Source organism: Pogona vitticeps, chromosome 2 (assembly GCF_051106095.1).
Source record: "Pogona vitticeps strain Pit_001003342236 chromosome 2, PviZW2.1, whole genome shotgun sequence".
Lineage (NCBI taxonomy): Eukaryota > Metazoa > Chordata > Lepidosauria > Squamata > Agamidae > Pogona > Pogona vitticeps.
The window spans coordinates 289,548,169-289,560,955 of record NC_135784.1 but is presented as its reverse complement, the minus strand read 5'-3'; the positions used below and the strand labels follow the sequence as shown (position 1 = coordinate 289,560,955).

At 39.9% G+C, this 12,787-nt stretch overlaps 1 protein-coding gene across 2 annotated transcripts in view; it reads right to left on the bottom strand.

Moving 5' to 3' along the window:
- HCN1 (hyperpolarization activated cyclic nucleotide gated potassium channel 1) overlaps nt 1–12,787 on the bottom strand; it is a 237,615-nt gene that overhangs the window by 30,448 nt on the left and 194,380 nt on the right. For both annotated transcript variants that reach the window (XM_078384442.1, XM_078384443.1), the window contains exon 6: nt 7,290–7,530. In XM_078384442.1, coding sequence (XP_078240568.1) covers nt 7,290–7,530 — 241 coding nt within the window. The remainder of the gene's footprint in view (nt 1–7,289; nt 7,531–12,787) is intronic.

Here is a 12,787-nt window from a genome sequence, read left to right as displayed (position 1 = left end):
TGTGTGTTTCACCACCCAGGCATCACATATTTATACAGTACAGCCCCTCCTCCTGATGTCCCGCCTTCCACTCCCCATAGGATGGAAATTTCCCTCCAAACCCATGACAGACAGGTAACATCAGTGCTGTATGTAACAGTAGACTCCCCCCTCGTCCCACAGTCCCCAACGGCTTGTACAAGAAAAAGGGTGCCTTGGGAATCAGAAATTTTTAATTTCTGAAAAATTGCTGCAGCTGATGTAATTAACTTTATGTGGCCTTAGGTAAAGCAACAGGATTTCAGCCAGAATGTAATTAGTAGCTGGCCCTTGACTGTGTCTCTGCCTGAATAAGGATGTAGAAATTGGTGCCCAACCCATCTCGTGCTTTTTAATGACTCTCTGACCTGACCTGTTTGATTCCATATCAATATTTGTGCATTTTCAAAATTCCATGAAATCCTCCCTTCCCATGAATGGGGAAGCGCAACTAGCTATGATATACGGTGGGGTCAGGGCTGCACAATACCATCGATTTCAAGGACATGGTGGACCTCAAATGCTCAAGAGAAAGAGACACAAAAGAGGATTTTGCTTTTGCCCACAGCCAGCCCCCCTCTTTGGTATTTGCATAACCACATAAATGAATAAAAAGAAGCAGGAGGAGATAAATGACACACAGTAGATAATGACATGGACAGAAAAATTGAAATATTTATCTGGAAACTCAGTATAATTGTAAAAACAGGATCTGTTGCAGACTTGCTGATAAGATTCCTATTCTACTGAACTTTCATTCAGTTCAGTTCTAGTTACACCACTTTCTCTTCGTAAATGTGATGGGATATGCCTGTATACATAACTTAGACCATTCAGCTAAGACAAAAAATCAATATACAAATTGCAATTTAACATACAAAAGCCACTTAGACTAGATGCGGCAGCTTACTTTGGTGCTGGTCACAGGACAGTATCTTCCACCAGGTATGAAATCAGTAGGCTACTTTGTGGGGCAAGAGAGAAATTGGAGATAATATATAATATATTTCTCCAACATCTTTGAATTCTGCCTCTTGGCATGTGTCATTGGAAGTGGAGGGTACTGTATGTTAGAAGAAGCATGTGTAGCTGAAATAACTGCATATATTGCTCCCGTGTACCACCTACCTCTATGTCCCTCTACTGTACTGCACTTGGGATAGGGATCTGTCAGTGCTATATTTTGCAAAGTGTTGTGTCCATAGAGATGTGTTATACATACAAGTAACAAAGTCCTTTTTGATTTACAGTGTTATGTTAAGGTTGTTCCATGCTCAACGAAGTTCCAAAATGCCTGGCATTTTCAAGACATATCTTCTTTCCATGCTTCTCTCTCTCTCTTGCTTTCATTAAATTACACAACCTCTGACAGAAGCTTTCTTCATTGTTTTCAAAGGTAACACATAAATATATAATAAGCTGTACGCATGTTTTTCTCCCATCTCCATTTCTCTGTTTAGCTCATAAGTTCCTCCTAGTTACCCCCCCAACCTATTACATGACTATTAAGGCAAAGCATGACTACTCATAAACAAAGTCACTGATGACAGCACTATCATACTGGCTGTGCTATACTAACAGAACATTTGTTAAGAGTGAAAGGAACCCGGAGGAAGCAGGAACTGAATTTTCTGTGAAAAAAGCCCTCCTAATGCATTACACAAGTTAAGTGGTCCATATGGTAATTACAACTGCACAACTGATCCTGTCCATGGCATCAAATAATTGACCCATCTCCCAATGTCCACCCAAAGACCTTGGAGGTATAAAGAGGAACCCCTATTTCTGTGAAGTCCTTCTCATAATTAGGAGAATGCCCTGGGAAACCATAATATTTTTGCCACTGCTTTCTTTGTGCTTTCATTCATAAGTTGTCTTTAATGGCATGTAAAAGTTCTGGTGCCTTTATCCACATTCTATCTGAATTCATTTCATTGTCTTCAAATTAAATATATATCTTATTTACACACATGTGTGTAATAAACCATAAAATTACAATTTTGTTACAAAGCAAAATGAAATGTATACAGCAAAGGAAGCACTTCTGTCTGCCACCTATTCCAACATGAATATTGGAAAACTATCAGTGATTGCAATTTATGTGACATCTAAAGTGGAATGGATCTACCATTTGTGAGATCTATTCTTTACACTAGAGAATAGAATTCTATCATAAAGAGAGAAATCAATATTGTTGCTAATGTAAATAGTCCCCCAGAAAAAATAAAAGAATGGAACTAGGCAGGCAATAGAAAACAACTGAGCTTTTATGCCATTCTCATTCATGTCAATGTATCCCATGCAGGATATGATGCTCTCATTTATACAAGATTTGTCAAGTAATCTGGCATGAGTTAAACACGGCTAATGATGTTTCTATCCCTTTAAGGTTTAACTAAAAGAAGTAAGAAACTACCTGAAGATCCAAAAGCTATTTCCATACAAAATTATACTACACTAATTGGTGCTTTGTGTACCTTGTCGCTTCTAAAGTACAGAAAACAGTCATGTGTCATTAATCCCACCCGTGATAAGTTATGCTTTCTCAGAGGCAAGAAATGGCAAAATGAAAACACAGATAGCTGAAAATATTATACTGGCAGAGGAAATACCCATGGGAATTTTTCCGATCATTCTGGTAATATTTCCTTCAAGGAGAGTTCCTGCGTACCTCTGTGTGCAGTGATGGATATGGCTGTTGCCTATACAGAACCACAGAAATGCCAGTTTGGGTTTCTCCACATTTTGTTTACATGGGGCATACATTTGTGCTCTCTGTGGCTGCATATGATGAGCATTATAATGAAACAGAGAAGCTTCCGTTAGAGATTAAAATGTAAGTTTGTATGTTAATACAGCATCAAGTAATAGCTTCAAGAAATGAAAAATAGCCACAAACAGAAGACCTCAGTATTATGTATTAACCTCTCCCGCCTCCAAATAAAAGGGGACAAATCCAGAATTAATCTTGCTTAGAGAACATCCATTGAAAGCACTGGGGCTTTATTTAGCCATGGCTGCCTTTCCCCATTAGCTTCAATGGTCTGCTCCATGCATAAGCATTTCTATAGCCAGCACAAGTGCTTGAAAAGACATAATTTACACATTTCGCTGTGAGCTATCCATTGCAGGGAAACCATGCAACGTGTATGCATATATGAATTTATGTTGGGAGCTATATCAGACCAGACCTTGGAAGGAACACATTACAAGTAATGATGCAATTGGATTACAAAAACATAACAACATTATGTTATGAAATAATTAATAGCCTACAATGTTATTATTAATTAATAAGTAATTCTTATTCATTTATATAAAATTATTTTTGAGGCAGTGTTTATGAGGATTTGGGCAACATTCCTTTATTTTTTAATGTATACATTTATAGCCAATAACAGTGATAACCAACAGTACTAGGCTAATAAGATTTCACTCTTGAAATAACATGGCCCTTCTGAAAAACTAATAGCTAATGCCAACATGTTACTATTTAAAAATAAAATTCCAAGCTCTGCATGGTGGAAGTGATGGCATTAAAGGGTTCAGGTTAGTAGTGACTGCTGTGGAAGGCATCTGAATAAAAAGTATTTTGATTATTGCATCTGGATATCATGCTGGCTGGATAACACAGTGAGCAAGCCAGAGGTCAGAAGTTTATTTCCCTATTGTGTTTCCTGCAGGTGGAGCCAGACTGTGTGGCCTTGGGCAAGCTGCACAGTCCCAGATGCCCCCAGAAAAGAGAATGGTGAATCACTTCTGAGTATTCTGTACTGGAAAACCCTGCAAAGGGTCACTATAAATCACAATTCACTTTGTTGTTGTTGTCTAGTTATTAAATCGTGTCCGACTCTTTGTGACCCCATGGACCAGGGCATGCCAGGCCCTCCTATCTTCCACTGCCTTCCAGAGTTTGGTCAAATTCATGCTGGTAGTATTCTCGAAGGCTTTCACGGCCAGGATCTGATGTTTGTTGGGGTTTTTTTTGGGTTCTTTGGCCGTGTTCTGAAGGTTGTTCTTCCTGACATTTTGCCAGTCTCTGTGGCAGGCATCTTCAGAGGACTGGAGTAGGAACTTTGTCCATGCTGGTAGCTTCGATGACACTGTCCAACCATCTCATCCTCTGTCGTCCCCTTCTCCTCTTGCCTTCACACTTTCCCAACATTAAGGTCTTTTCCAGGGAGTCTTCTCTTCTCATCAGATGGCCAAAGTATTGGAGCCTCAGCTTCAGGATCTGTCCTCAGGGTTGATTTCCTTTAGAATGGATAGGTTTGTTCTCCTTGCAGTCCAGGGGACTCTCAAGAGCCTCCTCCAGCACCACAATTCAAAAGCATCAATTCTTCGGTGGTCAGCCTTCTTTATGATCCAGCTTTCATTTCCATACATTGCTACTAGAAAAATCATAGCTTTAGCTATGCAGACCTTTTTCAGCAGGATGACATTTCTGCTTTTTAAGAGTCTGTCTAGGTTTGTCATCGCTTTCCTCCCAAGAAGCAGGCGTGTTTTAATTTTGTGGCTGCTGTCACCATCTGCAGTTATCATGGAGCCCAAGAAAGTAAAATCTGTCACTGCCTCCATATCTTCCCCTTCGATTTGCCAGTGGCCATGATCTTAGGTTTTTTTTTTTTGATGTTGAGCTTCAGACTGTTTTTTGCACTCTCCTCTTTCACCCTCATTAAGAGGTTCTTTAATTCCTCCTCACTTTCTGCCATCAGAGTGGTATCATCTGAGTATCTGAAATTGCTGAGATTTCTTCCGGCAATCTTAATTCTGGTTTGGGATTCATCCAGTCCTGCCTTTCGCATGATGTATTTTGCATATAAGTTAAATAAGCAGGGAGACAATATACAGCCTTGTCATACTCCTTTCCCAATTTTGAACCAATCCGTTGTTCCATATTCAGTTCTAACTGTTGCTTCCTGTCCCACATATAGGTTTCTCAGGATATAGATAAGGTGGTAAGGCACTCCCATTTCTTTAAGAACTTGCCACAGTTTGCTGTGGTCCACACAGTCAAAAACTTTTGCGTAGTTAATGAAGCAGAAGTAGATGTTTTTCTGGAACTCTCTGGCTTTCTCCATAATCCAGCACACATTAGCAATTTGGTCTCTAGTTCCTCTGCCCCTTCGAAATCCAGCTTGTACTTTTGGGGGTTCTCGGTCCACATACTGCTGAAGCCTACCTTGTAGGATTCTGAGCATAACCTTGCTAGCGTGTGAAATGAGTGAAATTTTATGGTAGTTAGAGCATTCTTTGGCACTGCCCTTCTTTGGGATTAGGATGTAGACTGATCTTTTCCAACCCTCTGGCCATTGCTGAGTTTTCCAAACTTGCTGGCATATTGAGTTTAGCACCTTAACAGCATTATCATTTAAGATTTTAAATAGTTCAACTGGAATGCCATCATCTCCCCTGGCCTTGTTGTTAGCCATGTGTATTCTTGCCACCTCTTCTTGATGTCTTCAGCTTCTGTGAGGTCCCTACCATTTTTATCCTTTATCATGTCCATCTTTGCACAAAAGGTTCCTTTAATATCTCCAATTTTCTTGAACAGATCTCTGGTTTTTCCCTTCCTATTATTTTCCTCTATATCTTTGCACTGTTCATTTAAGAAGGCCCTCTTGTCTCTCCTTGCTATTCTTTGGAAGTCTACATTCAATTTTCTGTAACATTCCCTATCTCCCTTGCATTTTGTTTCTCTTGTCTTCTCTGCTATTATTATTATTATTATTATTATTATTATTATTATTATTATTATTATTATTATTATTATTATTATTATTATTATTATTATTATTATTATTATTATTAAAACATTGATTGGTATTATATAACAAATATAAGTTTTAACTAAAACCTATCAGTTAAATATCGGCATAGTATGTATGCTGTTCCTAATAGTGCCGTTTTTTGTAGCTCTGATGGTGTGATTTCTGAGATCTACAATTGCTTATAGTATTGTGTGAGAGTTCTTAATATTGTTCCCAAAACCCCAATGACTACAGGGACCAATGAAGTTTGTTTCATTCAGAGGTGAGATGTTTCAATTGCCAGGTCTCTGTATTTTGTTAGTTTTTCCAATTCTTTATTTTCAACTCTGGCATCTCTGAAATTGCAATGTCAATGATCCAGACATTTACTGTATTTTTTGCTCCATAAGACGCATTCCCCCCCCCAAAAAAAGTAGGGGGGGAAGTCTGTGTGTCTTATGGAGAGAAGCTGGCGATTTTGCCCCCACTGGCCCCGTGGGGGGAGCCTCGCAAGGGTCCGAGTGAGCTCCCCCCACCCCCCATGGGGCCAGCGGGGCGAAACTGCCAGCTTCTAGGACCTTTTCTGAGCCTTTCAAGCCTCAGAAAAGGTCCTAGAAGCTGGGGATTTTGCCCCCACTGGCCCCGTGAGGGTGGGGTGGGGTGAGCCTTGCAGGGGTCCGAGTGAGCCTTCCAGGACCCTTGTGAATCCCCCTGCACCCCCCATGGCGCCAGCAATTTCGCCCCCTCTGGCCCCTGGGGGAGCAGGGGGAGCCTCCAAAGGGTCCTAGGGTGTGTTCCATAAGACAGACCTCTCCATAAGGCTCACCAAATTTTTAGGAGAAGAAAACAGATTTTTATTTTCCTGTTTTCTTCTCCTAAAAATTTGGTGCGTCATATGGAGAGGAGCATCTTATGGAGCAAAAAATACGGTATTTGTTCTAGTACTGTACTACTATGTCTGGTGTGTTATGTTCAAGGTGTCTATCAGTTTTGATCTGGAAATGCCAGATCTTGACTTCCTCATTTTCTGACACCTTCTTTACCTGATGTTCCTATGGGTTTTTGGAGGCTGGCAAGTTATATTTTTTGCATAATGACCAGTGCACTAATTTTGCCACTCTATCATGTCTAAATTTGTCAAAATGTCAAAATTTGTTCCTGAAGCCCCAATGACTATGGGGACCACTGAAGTGTGTTTCATCTAGAGGTGAGATGTTTCGATTGCCAGGTCTCTGTACATCATCACCATCATCACCATCAAAATTATTATTATTATTATTATTATTATTATTATTATTATTATTATTATTATTATTATTATTATTATTATTATTATTATTATTATTATTATTATTATTATTATTATTATTATATCTGAATATCATGGTCTTCTCAGAAGCAAAAGAATATGTGTCCAACAAATGTGCTACCTTGTCTTCATACTCTTCCCAGTTCCTGGCAAGGTAATGTACCAAAATTCACTCTCTTTTATCATATCATGTATTTGTCCTCCGTACTCACCTCCAAAGTAAGAGCCATCTGTCAGCTTCATCTCTTTACTGGATTTAGTGATAACACCAGCAACACCATGTTGAATGAAGTACATCTTTTTTCCCACAGCCCCTTCTCTGATAATGTAATCTCCAGGCTGGAACACCTCAAAGCGCAGCTTGCTTAGCATGGCCGTGACAAAATTTGGGTCAGCGTTGGCAAAGAGAGGCATCGTAGCGACCAGCTTGCGACAGTTAAAGTTGACAATTTCCTAAAAGAGGAAGAAGACAACGGGGGTCATTATCAAGGGATGTTTCGACAGAACAAAATGAAGTACAGAATCCAGGAAAAACAGAATCGTAGAGCAAGGCTGGGAGGCTACAACAATTATAAAACTGTCCACAATGCATGCACCTAATGGATCAGGCCTCCTTGACATAAATGGTCAAACATTGTTTAAATTATAGAAAGGTTAATGATAAAAACTTAGATGCTATCCCTTAATTGTTTTCAGGTTTTGGATATTACTGCAGAGAATCTTTCAAGCAATTTTGCCACAGTGTTCTTTGCTATGTTGAACCTAGTTGCCACACGATAGTGGAGAACTTAGCAACTGAGTAACTTTATTAAAGATCCTAGTTTTTTACCACTTATTTTCTTGGGGAGACAAACAGTTGCTACACATATTCAACACTATTAAACTAAAAGAAACCAAATCTACCCCAGAACAAACTACACTTCTATTTTGAACCCAGGTTGAACTGCCAAGTTTCTCTTGGCATTAGCTTTGATCTAAGTGGGAATAGCACAAGTCTTCAGAAGAATCTATGCTAGCATCTTTGTTTTTTCAGAAGGATGAAAAAGAAAGAGTGGAGCAGTCGAGATATTAAACTTGTGCAAGGATGTTAAAAGGCTGGTGCTGCTTTTAAAGACCTATTTTCACTCTGCTTTTTCTGATGCTCCTTAATATTTGCCTGGGAAAAGAAGTCTCCAATAAACTACAGAGAGTTTTGGGATATGTTCTGTAGCAAACACTGAATTTGGGTTAGATATTTTGCTGCCATGGATAAACTGAGAGTGAGACCTAAGACCCTATCTCGACATGGGGGCCCTCACTACCTTGGTGCATGCGCTCGTAATCTCAAGATTAGACCACTGTAATGCACTTTACGTGGGGCTGCCTTTGAGGCTGATGCAGAAACTTCAGGTGGTGCAGAATGCGGCGGCCAGACTCTTCACTGGAGTGAGAAAATACCAACGTATTTCTCCAACTCTGGCTGCATTGCTTTGGCTGCCCATTCGTTTCCGCGTCGACTTCAAAGTCTTAATGCTTACTTACAAGGCCCTAAACGGTTTAGGACCTCGATATTTGGTGGAACGCCTGCTCCCACCAAGGTCTACCCGGATCACCTGTGCAAATCAGGAGGTGAGGCTGAGGAGCCTGATGCTCAGAGAGGCCTGGAAGGAAAAGACACGAAACTGGGCCTTCTCGGCGGTGGCTCCTCGTCTCTGGAACAACCTCCCTTCAGAGATTCGTGTGGCCCCTATGCTGGGAATCTTTAAAACCCAGTTAAAAACATGGTTGTACATCCAGGCCTTCTCTCCAGTCAATACCCGATTTCTTTTCTATTCCTTCTTATTTTATTCTCATTCTATTTTATTGTAACTGTATCAAATGATTATGTAATGTTCTTGTGTTTTATTGTTTTATCCTATACTGGAAGCTGCCTAGAGTGGTCGAGTAGACCAGATAGGCGGGGTATAAATCAAATCAAATCAAATCAAATCAAATCAAATCAAATCAAATCAATCAATCAATCAATCAATCAATCAATCAATCAAATAAGATACACTGCAAGGAAATGCTATCGATTGTGGCCAAGCGATCAAGAAATTGTTGTTCCTTGATTATTCATCTATCTGAGGAATCCCCTAAAAGACTTATAAAGAGTCACACAGTTCTGTTAAGCACAGCTTGAAAATGACTATGAATGAGAAATGGTTGAGGAAGTTTACGTAAGTGAAAACACTTAAAACAATTTAGCAGTGGTTTCCTCTTGTACCCCTTTGATCGAACCAAGTGACAACTATGCAGTTCCTGCCCTTCTGTTTAAGAGAGTAAGGCAGACTTCTTGAGATGGAAGGGGTGGAGAATGCCAGTAAGGCACTGGAACACAGAGCTATGCATGCCACTGAGGTTTGCTCAGCATCAGGGGAGGTCACTGTTCCATTAAGAGTGTTGCCATAAGAGACAATTGGCTTCTGTAGATGGAACTGGTGGAAGGAAGACATTTTCTCTGCTTCAAGCAGCAAAATGTCTTGAGCCAGCCCTGGCTAGATCACAAATACACTTTTCTGCATGTCCCATGAGTTTCACCATGCTTGCATAAAAATACTTCATAAGCTGTAAGTGTGCACATGAGCGCATGGCCAGAAACAGGTTGCAAGACCAGTGAGATTTCATCAGTATTTCAAGTTCTCTTCTTAAAAAGAGTGAACAAGAAGCAAATATCACCGTATCTGCACTTACGCTGTGGATAGAAGTAGTCTAGGGAGTGATTAAATTATGATGATGGCTGCAACCCAGAAGCTGGTTAAGTGGAAGCATTGGGATTTCAGTCTTTTTAGTCCTTTAACCTACAGTTCAGAGCTAAAGAGACACAGCAATGTGAATAGGAAAAGAGGCCCATTGCTAAATTCTTTAAACTTAAGTACGCATAAAATTCACAAGGCAGCAATGAGGGATGGGGAAATCCAAACATATTTTCACTTAACAATTTGTGAACTTTTGCAAAGATTTCAGCAGTAAACAGACACAATATTTTCTCCTGTTTAATCAACCAAGAAGTATTTTGATTATTTTATCTGAATTTCATGCTGGCTTGATAACTCGGTGAGCTGTCCAGTGTATGGTAAACTACTTCTGAGTATTCTCTACTCAGAAGTCCCTGAAAAGGGTCACCATAAGTCAGATTTGACTTGACAGAAGATGAAAGAAGGAGGAGGAGAAGGAGGAAGAGATGACAGAAATGTCTTCCCTATCCATAAGCAAGGAATATCTATCAGAAAGGAAGCAGTTAAAAAAGTTCTAATAAGAAAGATCTATCTTGACAAGGAAGAGGCCAGCACAGGAAAAGAATAGAACATTATGTCCAGGAGCTCTGAGCTGGAATGATATCTTATGCTTCCCTGCCCCCACCCCACCCCCTTTGGTAAGATCTCTTCTGCTCATACTTTCTTCTGCACCTTTTCTTTGATGCATTCTAAGGGTTGTACTAGAAATGGCAGGCATGGTCTCCTCCAATGGCATTTATATGCATGATTATTATGGTAGCCTTTTCTTGGAAAATTATATTATAATATATCTAATATATAGCTGCATATTTAACATTCATATTGGAATTAGGTTAATTCTGTTATAATTTATTCAATATCTTCTTTAGGTCATATGTCTTAGAACAGAATCATTCCCCTCCTTTCCCATCTATCCTGAACAAGATTTGACACTTACAATAGGAACAGAAAAACAGAACACCATAGCAACATGAGTATAAATTGTAGCATACTGATGCATGTTCCAGATCTGATTGGAAAACTTTTTTTCTTGAAAATGTACAGAGTAAGAATGAGCCATTGGAAACTTAAGTGCCAGTTAATGAGAAAAGAGGTGGACTAGTCTGGGGAACGTGAAGCGATTCTGCTCTGTGAGTCCATGCAGTTCTACTGCGCAACTAGAAGAAATTTAACCAAAAATTCAAAACTCTGCAACAAAACAGGAGTGCTCTTAATTTGCCGTACTATACTGGAAGCACTACTGTCAGCTTACTCAGTTTCTTTAAGCCTCCCATGTGGCCAAGAATCTCAAAAAGAACATTAAAATGTAGTGAAAATGAGTCTGGCTAATTTACAGGCCCACTGCCTGACATGATATTTAATGGTGAATAAAATTTCTGTCCTAATTATCTTACCTGACCTTATAAATTAATTATGAACTGCAGATAATTTCCATAAGAAACAGACGCTGCTGTCTTAGCCAAGAAGTGGTCCAAAATATTTTAAATAAGCCCATCTCTTAATCACCAGTTCCATGAATACACTCAAGTTCTGTTGACTTTATTAAACTAGAGCAGTAAATGAGGCATTATTCCTTCCAGGCAATGACTCAAGTGACGCATATCCGTCAGATTGATAAATGTTATCATTCTGCTGCTTAGAAAGGGATAACCTCTGCAGGTTTCAATCAAGTCGGATTTAAGATATGCCTTGTGAGCTTGCTGTTCAAAGGGTTGAGGTGAGACTGTTAAAAATCTGAAGATCAGGTGGACTTAACATTTCAGTGCAGCAATCAGGTGGAATTAAAATTTCAGTGTTTCACAAAAATATGCTTCACCTGAACAGATGTTTACAGAAATAGAGATGTTTGCAATATCTTTTGCACTGTTATGCACACTGAATGTTATTATAGATGAGAATTTCATTTGGATTCTGCTTTTGTAAGAAGGTAGCAAAGTTTTCAACTTTTTCCCCTACACTTGAGAAGGAAAGAGACCCTACAAACAAAAAACACAAATTGGGGAAAGAACTGAAGTGGGGGGAATCACCCATCCAGTCCCAGAACTGAGTACTTAGTTCTAGAAAGTTGGACTTCAGTATAAGTTAGACAGTAGAAGTTACATATCATTACAAACCAACAATGATTCTGTAGATTGGCCCTGACCATGAATAACCTCCAATTCTTGTGTGGAGATGGTAATAGAGGGAGTTGAGTCCATGCCCTGGCCCATGACTTGTGTTTTCTTCCGGCCGATTGTTAACCCAAAGTCTTGGCAGGCTTTGCTAAAACGATTCATGAGTTGTTGGAGGTCTTCAACAGAATGGGCAACAACAGCTGCATCATCGGCAAAGGGGAAGTCCTGCATGTATTTCATTTGGACTTTGGTCTTCACTCTCAATCTAGACAGATTAAAGAGTTTTTCATCTGATCTAGTCCAGAAATAGACACCTTCTGTTGCAGTTCCAAAAGCATGCTTCAGCATGATAGCAAAAAGGATCCCAAAAAGGTTTGGCGTGACGACACAGTCCTGACACTTCGGATGTCAAAGGGAACTGATGTTGAGTCATGAAAAACTACAGTGCCCTTTATGTCCTCATGAAAGACCCGATGATGTTATGGAGTCGAGGTGGACATCCGATCTTGGGAAGTATTTTAAAAAGACCGTCCTCACTAACCAAATCAAAGGCCTTTGTGAGATCTATGAAGGCCACAAAGAGTGGCTGTTGCTGTTCCCTACATTTCTCCTGCAATTGTCTGAGGGAGAATACCATGTCAGTGGTGGATCTATTAGCTCGAAATCCACACTGTGATTCTGGATAGACTTTGTCTGCAAGCACCTGGAGTCTCTTCAGCACCACACGGGCAAGCAGCTTCCCTACAACGCTGAGAAGAGAGATGCCATGGTATATATTGCGGTCACCCCTGTTTCCTTTGTTCTTATACATAAGTGACCATACTGGCAGCTTATTCTGAG